Source organism: Miniopterus schreibersii, assembly GCF_964146895.1.
Source record: "Miniopterus schreibersii genome assembly, chromosome: 7".
In the NCBI taxonomy this organism is placed as follows: Eukaryota; Metazoa; Chordata; class Mammalia; order Chiroptera; family Miniopteridae; genus Miniopterus; species Miniopterus schreibersii.
In genome coordinates this window covers 56,482,123-56,501,944 of record NC_138108.1, presented here as the reverse complement: position 1 = coordinate 56,501,944, position 19,822 = coordinate 56,482,123, and the positions used below count along the sequence as shown (strand labels likewise).

Below are 19,822 nucleotides of genomic sequence, written 5' to 3'. Positions count from 1 at the left end.
CACTAGTTCCTACTCATGCTTTTGGCAGAGCCCACCAGATGGTGACTTTGTAAGAGTCTTTCCAAATCTTTATCTTGAATTGACACTTAGAAAGGCTTTTCTGTCATTTCATTTATTGGCTTATAATCAAATAACTCTACAGACTTCTGAAGGGAACTGATGAGGCTCAGTTGGGTGGGGTCATACGTACCTCGTTCGCCAAGTGAGTTGCATACTTGAAATGCCTATTGATTGGACAATCGGCTTCATACTTGAAATTGGACTTTGTCCTTTCAAATATCTCTTTATACTTATACTAGAGAAAACAGAATGTGGTTAGTTGATAGCAGGCTGTGATAATCTTAAGAACGAGATGTGCCATTTATCGTATCATACAACTGTGATAATTCCTTCATAGAGTTAACAAGTAATTACTGAATGTTTACTCCCCAAGCCAGTGAAGGCTATTTCCACCTGGATTTCTTGAAAACTCACCCCAAAATATATTCTTTTATTGAATGGGTGACAAACAGATCTATTTTCCAAATTAGGCAAAAAGTCCAAATCAGTTACTTCTTTTTTTCTACGTATTATAATGATTATTATTTTACTTTGAAGGTATTACCATGTTTCAGTTGAGGGCAGTTTTTAGTCCATTAATTTGAAATAGTTTTTCAGTAATTAATCAGATAATCATAATATTTTAGGGCAGGGGTGGGCTAGCATTTAGACCACTGCCTATTTTTAAATGGTCCCATGAACTAGGAATGGGTTTTTTTGGTGTTTTTTTAAACAATTTTAAAGAACTGTAAACAAAGAATATGTGACAGAATGAATGTGGCCCACAAAGTCTAAAATATTAACTATCGGGCATGTTTAAGAAAAGTTTCCTGACTTCTATTTTAGAACTCAAAGGAAGCTAATCCAACGGCTTTATTTTGGAAATAAAATGAGGCCATAAAAACAAAGTTATCTGCCTCGCGTCACACACCAAGTTTGTGGATTAAAATAATCCTACTTTATATTTGCTAACATGTCAACTTTAACAGGGTAAATTACCCAGAGACAATTTAACAGGGAGGGAATTCTGGCAGAGACATGAGGAGTTGTTCTGAAATGACCATTTATCAAATTCAAATAAATGCCATAAATAAATGATGACTGCAGTCAATAAGGTCAGTACGAAAAATTTTGAGACTTGTCATTTTGGCAGAGCCCATCAGATGGTGAACAACCGTATGTACTCCAACTACAGGGCCTAGAAACAAGGATAAGGGTGGAAATATGAAAACGTTGTATCCTCAGTGCTCCTTCTCTGTGTGGGCACCGAAACGTGTTAAACGAATGTGGCCATTATCCTTGAGTAGTGATACCTTGCTGTAGAGAGTCTTGTTCTTTTCGGCCAGAGTGAAGTCGGGGGTGTCATAGGCATAGCAACCAATGCCTTTAAGCCAGGTCAGATCTTCTTTGTATTTTACCTGGGAGAAGAGCATCATCAAAGAGTTTTAATAACCTCTCTCCAAATAGCAGTAGGTTATTGATACAAGTGGGACAAATAGAAGCTCTGACCACTGAGGCTAGAGAATAATAAAGTATTAAAATAATTATTTAAGAGAAATTTCCAGTGACACCTTTGTCTGTTTATTTTATGGTGTATTGTTAAATAATATTTGGAAAATTTTATTTTTAATACTAATTAAAACAATTCAAATTAACAGGCGTACTTTCCTAGAGAGTATCTCATTAACTCAACAGCTGTATTTTCATACAGAGAGCTTGAATTTCTTTCTCAGTGAGCATTGTTAACTATCTTAATTGCTTCATGAAGTTGTCTCTTCAGTTGACCAAAAATAAGTTACTGCTTAGATGAAGTATACCACTTCCAGTCATGTAATCTGATATAATACATTTGGAAGAAAAATTACATGTATAAATTGGAATATACTTTTTCTCTCCCAAGTTGAAGTTCACTCATTTATCAATGAGTTTTATGATTTAAACATCCATGCATTAAGAACTAACATTGAGTTATGTGTTTAATCAGTTTTTATGCAGTGTTTGAGTCCCTAAGTCATGTGAGCATATGAATTTACACATAAAAATAGAAGACTTGAAGACTCACATCACTGACTGCATCCGTGACGGCCCGATGGTGGAAATGCTCTGGGCGGTCAGGGATGGACCTCCAGATTCCCAGCTGGCTCATGTAGTTCTCCTTGTATTTCACCTGTGGTAAAAGCACAAAGACAGGTATAAAATCTTACCCTAAATTAATGTAAAAAAGTCTATTTATCTCTAGAGAGTACTAGGAAAGGGAGGACACTTTTTAAACCTGACGGTGGGTTATTGAGCCCACTCAAGTAGAAATATGAGGGGACGTACTTTACTGATGTCGTCTGTCACTTTGCGATGATACACAATGTCCAAAGCATCCTTCACGGTGTGGTATTTCCCTTTGGTCTTTTCAAATGTTTCTTTGTAGCGTAGCTGGAAAGAGAAAACGCACACGGATTATGAAAAACTACCGAGTTAAAGAAGTGAGATCTTTTAAGCTTGAACTCTCTTGAATTTTCTCTCTTAGGTTTTCCCGTGAATAAATTTAGGAGAGATTTAAAAACTCATTTCACGTCCCGGAAGAAAAAAAGGACATGAGGAGGAACCTGATAAAACCTGGATGAAGTATAGAGTTTGGTTAATAATGTATCAATATTGGTTCATTGGTTGTGACAAATGTACAATAGTCATGTAAGGTGTTAACAGCAGGGGAAACTAGGTGTAGGCTGTAGGGGAACTCTGTACTATTTTTGCAACTTTTCTGTAAATCTAAAACAACTTAAAATGAAAAGTTTACTTAAATGTAAAATAAACAAAAAGCTCATCTAGGAGGAGAAAACAAACAAACATAATCTTGTTGAATCTGAGATATACTGGTGTACTTGGAAGGAAGAAAAAAACTGTTTGTAACTCGTGGTATTAAAATTCCTTCTCCATGAAGCAGTCCTAAAATTTTATTTCATTATAATCTTTATCTTTGTCACAGTTCAAGAGACTACGACTCTTACTTTAACTTAAGAATATCATAGAAGATACATTTCATCTACCACAAGATGGGTACTTTTCCAAGCAGCCACCCTCAACAAATCTTTTCTTTTTGGGTAGTTGAGCAAACACATAATAAAATTTGTCTTTTCTTTAACTTTGTTTTTCAGATGGTTAATCTCATAAGATTGCTTAGCTCTGCTGTGGGGATAACCATGGCAGAAAGGCTGAGCTTAATGCTAGGTACCCTTGTTACACTGGACAAGTTTAAAGGTTAGAGTTATCAGTATTGGAATTGACAAAGCCCTAGGCATGGGGCTATCCAATGTGGCCCATTTCACTGTGTGGCTACCCCAAAAGTGGTGCTGCCGAGTAAGTTTGCTTCAAGCTGATATTCATTGGTAGCCTTAGAGTGATAAATATGGGGATGTCACAAGAAGACTAAAAATATCTTAGGGGATAGATTTTTCTTCTCAGCTTATACTTGAAGCAAACTGGAATTGTCTCTTTCCAACCAGCAGACTCCTTTCAGCTCCAAATAAACATTTCTGACAAAATTATGGAACTGAGATATTGTTCCAATTTGCTGTACCCTCTCACATTTCTGTTTTGGGGTCACTATAATTACTCTAAGATGCTTTGAAATCCTAGAGCTATGTTGCTAAGTTGAGGGGTTATGAGGCTGATTGAGCTTTTTTTTTGTTGAGTTTAAGTCCCAACATGACCAGTCTTCCAGGGATTCTGGTTCTGATCATGGTAGCAATGCATTTGCAGTTGGGCTCTGAGACACAAAACTGCTAAGGACTGGCCATCTACCCTGTCGATTAATTCCATATCTTCATTAACAGATAATCCCATTACCATTAAAAGACCATGATCAAAGGGAAAGGAAAGGCTGTCCCTCCTAATTCTAACAAACATTTCATGCACATCATTTAGACAATCAAGAGAAGAATGGGACCATTTTCTGAGGGGCAACTAAGAGATTAGCACCATGAGGGGAACATTATCTTGTTCCATCTGATTTAATGGTCACAATTCTTCATTCCACATACAAAAAAACAGAGCCTCAGGAAAATTAAGTAAGGTATGCAGAGTCATTCAGCAGACAAGTGACCATAACAGGATTTGAAACCATGTTTGGCTGACTCCAAGAACATGATTTTATAGGTAAGTAACAATTAGTTGTCAAGTATCCCTAGGAAATGCTACCAAAGAATCATAAGAAAAGGCCATATTCTTCCCAGAAGAGCAGTGAAAAGAGTAATAGATTTTTGCATCTCTCAGCATTACTCTTAGCTACTACTTTGCCTAACTGATATTGTTTGTGCCTGTTTTTGTGTGTGTGGTTGTTTTTTAAAGTTTTTTGGTTTTTTTCCTGGCCCATGTGTGGGTCAGGACTTTGAACTATGGATATGACTGTAATACCTTCTGTTTCTCAGGTACCTCAACCTCAGTCCCTATCACAGTGAAAGGAAGAAGGAAGGGATGCATACATCACTGGCGTTCCAGTAAGCCTTCTTGGCCCTGATGAGGACTGGCGTATCTGGAATCGGGGTGTACTTGTCCTTCATCTTTTCATACTGAATCTTGTACTTGTTCTAAGAAATAAAGATAGAAGAGAAAGACAAACTTAAGTTCGAGTGTTTTCATCCCTCACAATTCACAACCATGTCACAGATCCACCCTAGGGGCACAATATATTATGCTCATTAGGAGAATGGCTTTGCCTTCTGTTCTTGATGCTGTTGAGTACAATTTATAGACATGAGCCCTCCTATCAGAGGCAGCAGGTGAAGGTTTTAATGAAGGATTTTTTTCTTTAACCCAGTGCCTCGATGCCAGATTCCCAACTTACCTCGCTGACCAGGTCCTTCACTTCTTTAGCGTGATTCAGGGCTGTGGTCTGATTCCCAGCATGATGATGGGGTCTCTCTTTGGTGGCAAGTTCAACATACAGATACTAAATAATCAGAATAGGGATCAGATGTTATAGAGATAAAACATTTTTTCTTTAATATTCAGTCTTTATTCAACATGTGTCCTATTTTTGTTTTTGTTTGTTATATGTGTTTCTGTGCACTTGTCTCTCTCTGTGTCTCACATTTGGAAAAACATTTCCACACTTCAGTTGTCTAATAATCTTATTGCTGAGTTTAGTTCAATCTAAATCCATATAATAAATATAATAAAGAATGCCAATAGAGGAACAAGAGGATTCTGATAGAGCCTTCAACATATTTTTTTCCATTTTTGCCTGAACGCATGGATTGTAGTTTCATTTGCCTGTGGACAATACATAGGTCCTATAGAATGAATCAAGCAACTTATTTTCATTACCCGGAGTCCACAGACCACTCATCCAATGACAAAAGTTGTATAGAACTTAGAAAAGAAGGCATGGCATTACCTGCTCATGTAAAACAAAACCATTGTTATGGTGGCCCAAACAAACACTGCCTCTTGAAATTAGCGGGCATGTGACTGTGTCAAGGACAACCAAGTGTGAGAGGCTGCTACTGACCAGGAGTGGTCAGGCACACATAGCCACCCCCCGTGATGCCAGCGTGGAAGGTTTATGAATCTTTGTTTGTTAATCTTACCTGACTCTGAAGCTTCTGCCCTTGCTTGGCTCTTAAAAGATCAGGCGTATCAGGAATTGAAGTGAAGATTGACTTCTGCTTCTTGCCTTTAGCTCTGTACACCAGCTGGACATAAAACAATTGTCACCATCATTTCTGCTTCATGGACATGCTCTCTGCAGATGCCTTTATTGCTTACTTCATGGAGAAAGCAGGGGCCCTCCCACTGCAACAATCTCAGTTTCTTCCCAATAAACCAATAATTTAGGCTTCCTTTACTTTTCCCCCTCTTATCCAAATACATTGTGTAACCTGTCGAAGATTCAAGCCTCTGGCTGTGACCTTGGTCCCTTCTCACCTGTCCCTTCTAGGACCCTGTTCCTACAATTATCCCCTTCCCCTCCATATCTTCAACCAGTTTTCCCAGCCCCCTCCCTTCACCTGCAAACAGACTCAAGTCCCTCCCTAGAGTAAGCCTTTTCCAACGTCTCCCAATGGCCTTGTTCTTCCTTTGTACAACCGAGAACACTATACATTTGTTCTTCCTTTTTCTTTCTCTAGTAGCATATGGGAGTGTGGAAGGCTCCCATGTTTTTAATTTCTCAAGGCAATAGTTTGGTTTCCTCCCAACCACTCCAGCGAAGTCACTCTCGATAAGATAACCAAAAATTTTACAACTGCCACATCCAAAAATGTTTCTCTGTAGCAACTGAAACTGCTGAGCAACCTGATTCCTGAAAACTCTCCTCTCTGCCTTCCATTCTGCCATTCTTCCCGAGGTGCTTAGGGAGCAGCTTCCTTCTGTGGCTCTGCCCTTCCCCAGGCACGGGAGTCAAGGGTTGGCTCCTTTCAGTATCTAGACTCTCCTCGAGTGACCTCATTTGTACCCAGGGCTTCAACCATCAATTTGAGATGGATCACCTCCAAATCTATATATCCAGTGTCTCCCCTGAGCTCTAGACCCAAATTTTTAGCAATGTTTTGAACATGGACTTATCATGTTCAATGTAGGATTCTTTATATTACCCACATCTCCAGCCTAAATCTGCTTCTCCTATTTTCTCTGTTTTGCTAAATGGCTCCTTGATCTCCCAGTCACCCAGGCCAGAAACTTGGGGGGTCATTCCAGACTTCCTCTTCCCCACATCAAAAAGGTTGTGAACCCTGGGTTCCTAACTTCAAAACAGTTCTTAAATCTGATCCTTCTCCTTTCCCACCATCACCGCCCTGATTCAGCTCTTATGGCATTTCTTCTCTGCACACCCATAGGAGCCCCCTAAACCACCTCGCCAAATCGTCTACTCGACACTCCATGGGGCTCAGCATCTTTCACAGGTCTGCGAAAGAGATCTTAATGCTCAGATCTACCCTGCACAGAGGAATTCCTCAGTGATTTTTCATCAAGCCCCAAACCATAGATAGCAGCAAGGAGTCTTCGTAACCTAGGTTCTATCTTATGTTTCTGGCTTACTTTCCCAACAGTCTTCCACACTCTTCAATTGAGAACTGAAACTATTCTCAATTTCTAGAATTCATTAGAGCTATTTGCATATACTATCCTTTCTGCCTAGAACGTTCTTCCCCCTCTTATTTGCCTAGAAAGCTCCTAGAGTCCATACCGTCTTGATTATTTCTATAGGATACCATTTATCATGTTGATGTCTGTTTCTTCTCACAGATTATGGGCCCAGGGAATGCAGGGGTTCTGCTCTACCATCCCTTTATCACCCCGTGCTTAGATAAATTATCCGAAAAATAGCCCTCTAATAAATGCTGAGGGAATTTAATATAATGAGGTAAATTAGAAAGTATGAGTAGCAAATAAATTCTAATTATGAATATCAGTGTCAGTTAGACAAAATTTAGAAAATAAATAATAAGTATATACATATGTATGTACATGTCCATTTTTAAAAATCTAATTTATATACAAGTGCAAGTTAAAACAAAATGAGCTTATTGGCTTGAGCCTACTTCTGATGTTACAACTGAAAAAGAGAACTAACTAAAGATTTACTGTTTCTTCCAGGCTAAATTTCAAATAAAGAAAAAAACAAGCTCATAGAATATTATGCTTAAAAGGAGCCTAAATTATTACCGAGTCCAATTCTCTAGCTCAGTGAATTGGGGTATTGAAGTTGTGAATTATACAAGGTTACACAGCAAATGGACAGTAAGTCTGGAACTAAGACCCAACTCTCCCATGTCATTTCTATAATTCTCTTTGTTCTGTATGTCCCTTGCGTATGAGTACACATTGTTTGTGTTCCTTGGGACAACATCCCTGCTTCCCAGTACTACAAATGTATATGTGACAAGAATCTGTACAATTCAAAGACGATTTGAAACCCAACTTAAACTTCCTTTGGTTATTAAGCATTTTATTAAACCAGTGTTTCCCAAACTTTCCTGATCCAAAAACATCCCCTAAAATCCTTATTAAAACAGATTTGCAATCTCTACCCCAGACCTCTGTATCCAGGGTCTTAGCTTGGATCATTGTTTTATCAAGCCCAGGTCATTCCATGGGGAGGCAAATGTGCAAGAAACTGCATTACTGAAAAATAACTATGCTTCTTCCACAATGTTGATGCATAATACATATAAAATTCCCAATAGGAATTGGAAAGAGGAGAAATTAAAGTTTTAGATAATTCTGAACCCAGACATCCAAGAGGAGTGAGGGTATTTCAGAGATACCAATAAGCACTTTAAGTTACCAAACAATTTTTTATTATTTGGTAGCTGAAAGAGAGATGTGATACTTTAAAGCAGTGGTTCCTGACACTGGCAGCACATTGGAGTCATCTGTGGAGCAGTTGAAAGCATGCAGATGCCAGACACAGAGAATCAGATATGTGGGGCTGGCGATCAGAGCCCAGTCAAGGGCAGCTAAAGAATATTTCACAGATGATTCTGATACTTAGCCAGAGTGGAAAAGTGCCTTTACCGAGATAAAACAAGCAGACACATAAGCATTCCTCTCTGAGTGCTGGACCTGGTTAAAATTACAGAGGGAAGCTTTCGGGAAAGCAAATGGGCTCAATGTAGCATTTGTAAAAGCTGAAAAAGTGATCATCCTCTGCCTCTGGCTAACTGAGAGTGTAGGAAGCTGTACATCCCCTCCACTGTGGACAACATTCGGCATGCCGGGCATCTCTAGGTCTAAGAGCATAAATGACTCCTCAGCAGCAGCCATCAGAGTCACCGAGAACGGGGAGTCAGTGAAGAGCCCGACAGTCACAGCTTGGCTCAGCTTGATGAAGTCTGATGGGTGACGCGACAGACAAACTGAGAGTAGAATGAGAATGGCCAGCTGGCCTATATTAGGAGCAACCGTTGGCATCTGTGCAATGCCCTTACCTTTACATAGCAGATTTAGTCATTGGCCAAATGGGCGCCTGTTAAGGCCAAGGCACTATGGGACACACATCTAAAGATGGCATCCAACCCTCGAGAAACCAACAGTCTAGGTGACAGCATATCTAAACACAATTAACTGCAGTAAATCAGGACCCTCGGTGCCAGGAGGAGCAGGTGAAAATGATGGGCATCCAAATAAATTTAAGTAGTCTGGAATTTGTTGAGTGAGAACAGAGCAGGGCGCCACTGAAGACTTTTCAAATGTCACTACCGTGATTAGTGTTCCTGATAGCAGGAATTAAAGAGAGAAACTGTTTAAATAAATTCAATTTGGAGACTACAGCAATAGTGTAAGACAGAAGGGCTTTCTAATCTATAAAATCATGTAAACTCTCAGCAGTCCTCGCCCTAGGTAGAAAAGTAACAATATATTCATCCTATTAAAAGGGGACAAAAGTAAACTGAGGCAAAGTGAAATCAACTGACTTGCTTAGACATGGTGGCGGCTCTGTAATTAAGACAGAAGGGAGATGTTTTACCTCATGTAGTTGCCTAAAAAATGATCACTAGAGGAACACCCTTGTAGTGACAGCTTTGGCATCCTTACCTCACTCAGATGTGTCTTCAGTTCCTGTACTTTTCTGTATTCTGGAGTGTCGAGCACCACTTTGTATTTGTCTCGCATCTTCCTGGCATTATCAGTGTACAGGTAATTAGACTAAAAAAAACAACAACAATGAAAATACAAGTTGATTCATTATTTAAGGAACTGGATGTCATGGTCACACATTGTCTTTCAAATGACTGATATGTGCAAGTCAAGTTGACCCTCTGTGTACCCTGGATGTCTTCCCAAGCAGGGACAAAAACAGTTGTCATCTACCTAAGCTCATTATCTTTGATACGGGGAACTGATCATCTTAAGTGGGTCATGACTTGCTCAAGTGGGTTAATGGCAAACTTCCCCTTAAAAGTAGCAGCAAGCAAAGATTCTTTCTGCCCAGCAACTTGAAGCTGTGTGGGGGTAGCCATGTGTTGTGAAGACGGGCACTCACCCAGAGCTTCCGCAGGTGCCGGGAACGGACCATGTCAGGAGTGTCCATCAGGAAGCAGCCTATTCCCTTCAGGACCTGCAAGTCCTCTTTATATTTAATCTGTGGGGCAAAAATAGAAATATAGCTGGTCATGAGCAAATATAAATCAAGAATAAATAAGAGTAGTGAAGTGTTTTTACTGATATATTTTTCATTTTGATTCAACATATCCACCTTGTACTCTTAGTTTGCTTGCACACAAGTAAATCACAGATTTTGCAATGTAAATCTCTAACCCTGAGCTGAGGAGAGGACACAGCTATTATTTTATTATCGTATTGATGGGAGGAGGGCTTAGACTGAAGGAAGCGGTCTTTTAGGAGAAGGAAACATCCAATGAGGAAAGAGAAACAAACGGCAGCAAGGAGTTGCTTAAGGGGGTGGGGGTAGGGATGAGCAGGGGAAAGATACTAAACATGACCTGAAACGGAGGCCGCCTAGAGAGTCACTGGTTGGTAATAATTCAGTGTTGCGTGAAGAATGGTGGCCAGTGATTCTTGCATTTCCCAAGTGATCTTCTCACTACTGTTTCCAAAGCTGGGAAAATGTGGGGTCCTGCTTCTACACTATTTCACCCCTAAGCTGTACACTCAGTTCTGAAGTACTTAGTGGAAAAGACCATTCAAAGACCACTGGTTGACTTAAATGCAAAAGAAGTCGGCTTCTTGGTAAGAGTCTTTCAGAAAGGCCCTATGGGATGCTTACATCACTGGTGATGTCTCCCACATAACGGCAATGGAGCACTTGCGGTGTGTATGGCAGAGAGATCATGTGGCCCTGCATCTTGAAGAAGTCTGATTTGTAGATCAACTAAAGAAAAAAGTCCAGAAATACACACATTAGACACTGAATGGCTGGCAGTCATCCCTGAGTTCCCTGGCCTGTCTTCTCTCCTACGAAAAGACTCACCTCACTGACAGCCTCTTGTGTCTTCTTGACTTGGCGGATTTCGGGCGTGTCAGGGGTTGTGTGGATCTTGTCTTTGAGTTTGTGGTACAGCTGTCGATACAGTCTCTACATTGGAGGAGACACCATTTCAGGGGTTAGTGTGACATATTGACTGATCAAAAAGCAAATATCAATATTTTCTCCACAGAATTAGCATTCACAGTACCTCGCTGGTAACATCGTTGACCCTCCGGACATTGACAAATGGAACATCGTTGGGGCCAAGGGTATACCCATTTGCCTTGATGTGCTCATAAACTTCTTTGTACTTGAACTGCAAAAGCAAAGTCAGGATGAGATCACTGATGGGTAATGAAGAGCAGGGTTACCTTTCTCAAACAGAAAAGAGCTGTCACTTTCATTGGAAAATTATTCTCTAAGCATTAAGTATAAGGAAAAGTCTTTGACAAAATTTTAATAATAATCTGAATCTTGAAAATTATTTTGTTGGCTAATAAAGCCAGGCCCAGAAAGAAATAAAATTCAAGGTTGTCTAGATGAAATCTGTTTGTATGCAGGTGTACAAAATGAAAAAAAAAAACCCGTACCTTTTTAGCCCCAATATGGCTAGTAAATTAGGAAATGCAAAGAAGAAACAAGAGAATAAAGGCTGATGGATGGCTTTACGGATTGATATTGGACCCTCACTGGCCAGTAGGCTTGATTCCCCGGACTCCAAAGGGCAACATGGAAAGGAGAGTTTATTCTTCATCTGATGGCTTAGTTATGGGTGTGGTCTGCAGGCCAGAGTCACTGGGATAGACAAAACTTCCCTGGGCCTTGTCCTTTAGGTAAATGGTATCGAGTCCCAACCTAGCACTTTTAAAAAGTAAGGAAGTTTGGTGTCAGAGCTAACCTGGGGCAAGCTATAGGTACTGAGAACCTATCTATCCCTCTGAGCTTTCTATGAAATGGTACAGAGGGTAAGTAGTGAGGCAAGTACCAGGGCAGCAGCCAGGCAAGAAGTCTTTTCTTTTAAAGAAATACAGTGATGTTGTATCTTTTTCAATAAAACACTGCAGAAGGGCGACAATACTGGCAATGATTTAAATTTCCAGTACATGGCTTGGGATAGTCCAGGATGCTTCCATGCTAAGGCCAGCAGAAGGAGAGGCGACATGGCAGCCACGAGCCCTGAGCCAAGGTGACTGAGTCACGCAGATGTAATCCCATGAAAGTCCTATGCTGACGCACTGGGCTGTGCAGACACTAAAGGAGCAAGACAATTTCACAGCACCCCTGGGAAATGAGCTGTCTCCCCTCCTCAACATTACATCATGTTGAACCTTCAGGGTGGGGCTTGGAGGATGAGATTAGGCTATTAATTAATATTGGTGCCCCCTCCCACTTCAGACCCCATCTCAATGAGGAGCAGAGCACTCACATAACTGCTCATGTACTGGGTGTCCTTGGAGTGTTTGAAGTGAGGAGTGTCAACGGGAAGCCTGTATCCAGTAGGCAGGGAGCGCTTGCCAGCATCTCGGTACAGATTCTGTGGAATGACGAACAGCGAGTTAAATGACATCTATATCAAATAACTGATCTAAGTACTTAAGCTTACTGAATTGATTTCAGAAAGAAATTTAATATGTTCTAAGAGTCAAGAAATTAATTAAATTACCCTTAACCAATTGTTTTTGAAAAAGAGAGCAATGAATGCAGAGACTTATAGGAATTAATACTTTTAGGTTTCTGAGCACATGCCCAATTGACTGCATGGCAACTAGCAAGGGTTTGGGATAAGTAGAAAAACCATGCTGTCAAGTGCCACCTCTGTTGTGAACCACACCCTTGGGTGATACTCAAGCTGTCGCCAATCTCGGAGACAGTCATAATTATAAGGTACATCTTTGGATTCCCATCCCCCCCATAAACAAAGCTTTGATGTCAGGTTATGAGGTGGGCAGGATGCTCATATTCCTGGCAGAAGGTGGAGGGGGTTCTGTCTGTGACCTTAAATAGTCTGTCTCTTAGGGGAACTACAGGACTAAGAATAGTATTTAAAATATTAAAAACCAAATTACTTCTAAAATTCAATATAGTAGAACAGCACTGAAGGTTGAGGCCAAAGTAGCACCATCAGGTAACACAGAATAGAGATATTAAACATGTGAGTAGAATCCACGTTCTTTCTCATCTGAATTTTAACAGCAATTTCTAGTTTTATCTTATTGTTAATAGTCTTTTGTGATTATATGCCTTGTCTTTGTCATCTTGATTTTAAGCTTTTTGAGAGAAGAGATAGTAGATTGGCTTCCTTCTTTATAATTTGTAAACATTGCTCCCTAAATCCTCATTGCTTGCTTAAAAAGGTGATCTGCCTGCCAAGAAGGAAGACAGACTATGCACTTTGTGTGTGTGTGTGTGTGTGTGTGTGTGTGTTTACTTTTTATAACACATGAATGGAACAGCATGCACAGTATGGAACAGCATTTACAATCTGCAAGGTCAGGCTGAGAAGATGCCTGAGCTGAGGTACTTCTACAGAGGCCAATGACCTGGCCTTTGTAAGCTGCATCCAGGACATCTGCCAGGCACTTTGTAGAGTCCCCGCTGCTCACCTCACTCTGGAGCTTGTACGCGTGAAGAGCCCGGTCCAGGTCCACAGTTTTTGTAGTTGGTGCCACTTTGCCTCTGACGCTGTGCACGTAGTCATAGTGGTAGACAGCCTGGGGACAGACAGAAGCAGAGCGCACTGATTCGGATTACGGCAGCATTGTTAGAAAGAAGCAAAGTACATGGAAACTCACGTTTCTCTCCCTCTCTCTCTCTTTTAAAGGGTAGCCTGCTCCCCTTTGTCTAGAGGATTCTATCGGACATATTATTGTGCCTTGTCCAATAAGATCAGAGCCAGGGTGTGGCTCCCACCCTGAGAAATAACTGGAAGAGTTGGCTCAGGCATAAGAGGAAGAGTAGTTATTTTACCACTACGGGTTCAAAAATAATAGGTCTCAATGTTCTCACCCACGGATGGGATAGTATTTATTTATTAACCTATGGGGTTAATAAGGAAAGAGCAGCTCTGTGCCTGTTCTTCCTGCTCTAAGTCAGGCACTGTAGTGGGCGCCTGTCATCCACTTTCTCCTTGTACAGGTGAGGCCGCCGAGCCTTGGGGAATTAAGCGCGCTTCCTAAGCCCCATGGGCTGGTAGGGGCTGGACTCCTCCCACATCTCTGGCTTCAGAGCCTGCTTCCTTCTCAGTCTACTTTAGTTAGCTCTGATATATTAGAAGGTCTAGACAGTGACACATAAACTGTTGCTTTTGATACAAGGATACAAAAACAACTTTGGAAACTCTAAGACACCACGTGTTTTATAGCCTCAGATCACTTACAACTCCACCCCAGGGAGCTACCTGAACACATCAGGTTTTAGGAAGCAAGAGCAGAATCTTTTATTTTTATTTTTCAATTATAGTTGACATTCAATATTATTTTATATTAGTTTCAGGTGAAAAGCAGAATCTTAAGTATTTCTGAGGCACCAATTCTGGTTTCCCAGTGAGAAAAGGCCAGGCACTGCCCAGTCCTTCGTGTTTGCCGCTTCTGCTTGAATGGTGGCCCCTGTCTTTACCACCGGCCACAGTAATGTCCCTGATGGCACTTACGTCACTTAGCTGTTTCCCACTTTGGACAGCCTGGACGTAGACTGGAGTGTCAGTGACCAGCTTGTAGTCATTCCTCGTTTTCTGCACGTGAGCTTTGTACTTGATCTGCCGAGAGGAAGAAGATAAGCCTGGGTCAGACCATTCATTATATCATGTGCTAGTTTTCACAGAGGGTTTGGTTGTTCTTAACTCATGACACTTACATTCACTAGCACTTATTTAACAGACCAGGATGAGTTTGAAGTTCATGACAACCAGAGTAATCATGCTTATAGTCATATGGAACTTCTAGGAGGTTTGACAATTGCTCTTCTAAAAACGTTTAAGCTTTCTTACTGAAGTCTTGATTACAGTATTAATTTACCTAGCAAATCCTCTCTTTACCAATAGGTCACAAACTCCTAACAGATGAGATTTTCTTATAATGACAATTATGTGCTCATTAATATATCCAAAATAGCCCAAAAGGTAGAGAGAAGAGCCATGTGTCCATTTTCCCCCAGAGAACGGCTGCAACAGCTCAGCTGCATTGTTGGATAGGATGCCATATGCACTCCTAAAAAATGGCTTTCTGTTCCTTAGCATCTTTCTCTAGCTCAGCCATCCTCACCACCACTTAAGACACAGCTGGTCTATGACAATGCCCATAGTTTACATGCTCTCTCTTTGACTCTAGACTATGCAAAGAAGAAAACATACATGAAAAAACAAGGCAAACTCACATCGTTGCGTAGATCATAAGCATGCTTGGCATGGAGGATTTCAGGGGTGTCCCAGACATAGCAACCAATGCCTTTCAACCAGTTGAGGTCATCCTTGTAGACAATCTATGGAATCGAAACAGATGAAGGGCATTGGCAAAATAAAATTTGACAGTAACTTTAACACCAAAGACACGGGTACCCTCAGGACTGAGGTTGATTTTGTGGATTGAAAAGCAAAAGGCATTATTCAATGAGGCCAAGAGTGCCAAGAAAACATTGCCATATGAGCCCTGTTTCCAGGGATACGTTTGAATTCCAATCGGACCCATGGGTATATAAGAAAGCAATACTGGGAGAAAGCTGAAGTGAAGAGATAGGTGAGCCTGCTTTTCTCCAGGGTGGGCATGTGGGGTTGGGGAGGGTGGACCATCACAAGCAATGAATGGGCTTACGTCGCTGATCTGATCTGTGACTTTCCTGACGTGACTGTTGACTTGCAAGTCTGGATGGCAGATCCACTCATGGAGATGTAGGCGGTAGTCAATTTCACTGACTTTCTTCTGAGAGTCCTTAGCAGTGACCATCTCTACCATGTCGGGCACAATGTTGATTTTCATCTTGTTCTTTTCATAAACTGACTTGTACAGGCGCTGTGAGGTTAAAAACGACACCCGGCTTATATAGGAAATTGTGCACAAAATCATGGCAATATGTGACTTTCTTATACACCTGAGAAGTGAGGACAGCCAGCTTATAGCAATCCGTTGGGGGAAGGGCAGGGACTGGAATTTTCCGACACTCTCTATAGATGTGTGTGGGCGGGAGAAGCAGCCAGGGCTGGAACAATCCCTAGTTCCTTCACATACGCACGATCAGTGCCCTATGTGCTGTTTAATGGAAACTGTCCTGATTTACAATAGTCAGCTCTATCACCTGGCTTCAGTTTGCAGAAAGGCCTTGGAGATGACTTACATCAATGTTAAACTTGCCAACTCGGAGACATCGGGCTGTATTTGGATCATCTTCAACACTTTTTGGTAAAGTATAAAGAGCTTTGAACTTCTCATATTCTTCCCGATATTTGATCTACAGAGAGAAAGCACAAAGGAAGAAACATCGTTTGGGAGAGTCATGGATCCCTGTTGTCATGAGGGCATGAGGCTTAACAGGAAGAGCCCACTTCTGGGGTCCAGCCAACTTGGGGTCACCGCTTCTGCGAGTTCCTTTCCTCATCTGTGCACAGGGGTACAGGTACAGCAGTTGTACCTGCCACAGGTTATCCTGAGGCTTAATTCAGACTCTACCTGGAAGCACTTTTTAAACTGTAGCGAGCTATAAAATTGTAATTACTGTTTGGAATACTTCTGTACCAATACCAGAACTTGTACTGCTACTACAACTAACTCATTTCAAAGATTATATAATTTCAAAATAGTCTCTTTTGTAATAACGGCTTTGTGGCTTTGTTTTTCTTAATCATAAGTGAAAGAGGAAAGACGTGTTCAGGAATTTCTTTGTTTTTAATATCTGACAAGTCTGATGCTTAAGAGACACAATCTTTGAGTTTAGCTTCTACAAGGTTTTCCAAAAATACGGTGCCATCAACTCCTATGGGAAAACCAACTTTCAGCTCGGAAGTTGTGTTGCCTATTAATTAATGCTGCATGATTTCCTGAGCTAGGAGGCAAGGCCCTTACAGAGACTGAGATACAATCCCCTAGCACAGGATAAAATGTCCATTGTCTCACAACTCAGAGGCCGTCTCAGTAAGAAAAATGAGAGATGGGAGTATTTGTGTTAGAATTCTTGCAAAGCTTCTCACTGACTAGAAACCAACCCAAATTCCCATGAGAATTTTCCAGAACATTAGTTCATATGCTCCTTACACCTAACCCATTCCTCAACTATAAATAAGATAGTATTCAAAGACACTTTTAAAAAAAGACTACTGTTGCAATCTTTCTTTTAAAGCATTAATTTCTGTATCCCACCTTCTTCTAAGAACAAGGTGCCAAGAAGACTCCTGCCTCTATAGCTTTTTTCTTGACTAAATAAAAAGGTCTCTGCTAAGCTTTTTGAACTGCTATTTACAAAGCTTCTCTTCCCCAATAAAAAGTTTGCTCCTTTGGGCTAGTCTGTTTGTGGTCTTCCCAATAGTTGGGGCTGGTAAAAATCATTAGTTTTTCTCCAGGTAAGAATTAAATTAATTTTTATATTATATAACAAAGTCTTTTTTTTTTAAGCTATGCATCTCTAGGTCCATGAGAGGGTAGTGAAATCAACTTACTGGGTCACTATCATTTTAAATGAACAGCATAGAATTGAAATGGTCAGAGTGCATTGTCTTTAGTGCAGCAGTAAGTACTCTTCTATAAAACATTATGTCAGAAGGAATTTACATAAACTTCAGTTGTGTGTGTTGTGTGAATGTGTGTTGACTTGCAATATAAATTAAAATTTTCACTATGGATCTTTATCAAAAAAACGTTTTGAGAAATATTGGTCTAAAATGATATGTAAAACATTCACAATTAAGAGGAAAAAGTTTCTTAAAGAGGTAAAGCTCCTGAAGAGAAATGGGTTTATTAGAACTGCAGTGAAGGGTATGGGAAATTTTATAATAAAAAGTTTTACTTAAGAGCATTTTAGGCATAAAGGGTTAAAAATCATGAGATTTTATACTATATTTAAACAGCTCATGTCATTTAGGATTTTTTTACAATCACGTCTATACCTAAGAAAAGTTGTGTTTTAAAAAAGTAGAATTTCAGCCCAGCTCTCATGACTCAGAGGTTGAGCATCAACCTATGATCCAGGAGATCACGGTTCGATTCCCAGTCAGGGCACATGCCCGGGTTGTGGGTTCGATCCCAGTGGGGGGTGTGCAGGAGGCAGCCAGTCAATGGCTCTCTCATCACTGATGTTTCTATCTCTCTCTCTCCCTTTCTCTTCCTCTCTTTGAAACCAATAAAGACATATTAAAAAAAAAAAAAAGTAGAATTTCAAAAGATTTAAAAAGTTTTCTATTTCTTGGTTATGAAGATAATTATTTACCTTTTAAATCATTTATTCAGTGATCGTGTAATGGCCAGTTATCACATTCACTGGTTTGTTTTTGTGCTACAACCCACATAATTCTATTGAAAAAGAGTCTATTTTATGTTATATTATGTCTTCTGTCTATCCCCACTTCTGGCTGAAATAGCATATCCACTATGCCGTTTGCAGGCAACTAACCTAAAAGGCCACATTTGTGCCCTTCATACAGGTGACTGTGATCCTCTCTGAACTCAGGGCCCTTGAGAAGAAGAAATAAGTGCAGAGCATTTGTGCTGATTGAGTGTCTGGCACTATGTGCTGGTGGTATATTCCGATGGAAGTGCTGGGGGTATTACCTTCTGGGCAACATGTGTATCAGCCAGAGAGGTCCTGGGAGTGAGAGCAGGGGAGGGCAGGGAGTGGGTGGAGAGGCTATCACATCTGTCCTGGACTTACATTGCTGGCCAGGTCCTTCTGGTTCTTGGCGTGTGTCAGGGACATGGTGCTAGAAGGCAGGATGTAGCTGGTGGCTTTCACTTTTTCCCAGGCCTCCTTGTACAGGTTCTGTGAATATGGAAAACGCATTCTGTTAGCTTCCGAGTGGCAGGTTTTCCCCTCTGTTTCTGTCCTTCTCAGAAACACCCTAACAACCCCCAGATCTTCTTACTCTGCAGGGTCTAAGTACCCCTAAGTGGGTAATGAGTTTAATGCCACAGCCGTAATTTCATAGTCCATTATTTTGTTCTCTACTATGGTGCTTATCACAGTTTGACAGTTACCAGAGTTTCTGATGCCATAGTCATTCCCCACAGGTCTAAGAATTCCTGGAGGTTGAAAACCACTAACCTTTTTTTTGTTTTGTTTTAAAAAAAAACCACAAACCTGTTTGCCCTTCCCTACTTTTATGTAGCTAGTGAGAGCTCAAAATATGTTTCTTTCCACTCCTACAGATTAATTTATCCAGGAGAAATGAAAACTTATGTACACACAAAAACCTATGTACAAATGTATATAGCAGCTTTATTCATAATTGGCAAAATCTGGAAACAACTCCAATTCCTTTAACTGTGAGTGGATAAACAGACTGCGGGACATCCATGCAATGACATAGCATTCTGCAATTAAAAAATAAACTATTGATTTGTGCAGCGATGTGCATAATACATAAATTCATTCTGCCAAGAGAAGGAAGCCAGACTGAATGGCTACATAGTATGTAGTTTCATTCACATGACATTCTGGAAAAGGTAAAACTTTAGGGATAGCAAACATCTCGTGGATGCCAGGAGAGAGGAGAGGGGCAGCGAGAGAGAAATTTGGAAACGATACAAACTTTTTCTGTATCTTGACTGTGGTGATGAATAAATGACTTAATGTGTTTATCAAAAGTCACGGTACTATATACTACAAATAGTGAAACTTACTGTACACAAATTAAACAAAGAATCAATCAGAATGAGGGAGGGG

At 40.5% G+C, this 19,822-nt stretch overlaps 1 protein-coding gene across 33 annotated transcripts in view; it reads right to left on the bottom strand.

Annotated features, from left to right (window-relative positions):
• NEB (nebulin) overlaps window positions 1-19,822 on the bottom strand; it is a 184,050-nt gene that overhangs the window by 43,375 nt on the left and 120,853 nt on the right. For all 33 annotated transcript variants that reach the window (XM_081141650.1, XM_081141676.1, XM_081141667.1 and 30 more), the window contains exons 101-119: window positions 18,812-18,919; window positions 16,289-16,402; window positions 15,769-15,966; window positions 15,335-15,439; window positions 14,613-14,717; window positions 13,567-13,674; window positions 12,390-12,497; window positions 11,172-11,279; window positions 10,967-11,071; window positions 10,763-10,867; window positions 10,019-10,117; window positions 9,571-9,681; window positions 5,622-5,726; window positions 4,877-4,981; window positions 4,515-4,619; window positions 2,362-2,466; window positions 2,102-2,206; window positions 1,353-1,457; window positions 191-295 (exon numbers count right to left, since the gene is read on the bottom strand). In XM_081141650.1, the coding sequence (XP_080997776.1) occupies window positions 191-295; window positions 1,353-1,457; window positions 2,102-2,206; window positions 2,362-2,466; window positions 4,515-4,619; window positions 4,877-4,981; window positions 5,622-5,726; window positions 9,571-9,681; window positions 10,019-10,117; window positions 10,763-10,867; window positions 10,967-11,071; window positions 11,172-11,279; window positions 12,390-12,497; window positions 13,567-13,674; window positions 14,613-14,717; window positions 15,335-15,439; window positions 15,769-15,966; window positions 16,289-16,402; window positions 18,812-18,919 (2,109 nt within the window). The remainder of the gene's footprint in view (window positions 1-190; window positions 296-1,352; window positions 1,458-2,101; window positions 2,207-2,361; window positions 2,467-4,514; window positions 4,620-4,876; window positions 4,982-5,621; window positions 5,727-9,570; window positions 9,682-10,018; window positions 10,118-10,762; window positions 10,868-10,966; window positions 11,072-11,171; window positions 11,280-12,389; window positions 12,498-13,566; window positions 13,675-14,612; window positions 14,718-15,334; window positions 15,440-15,768; window positions 15,967-16,288; window positions 16,403-18,811; window positions 18,920-19,822) is intronic.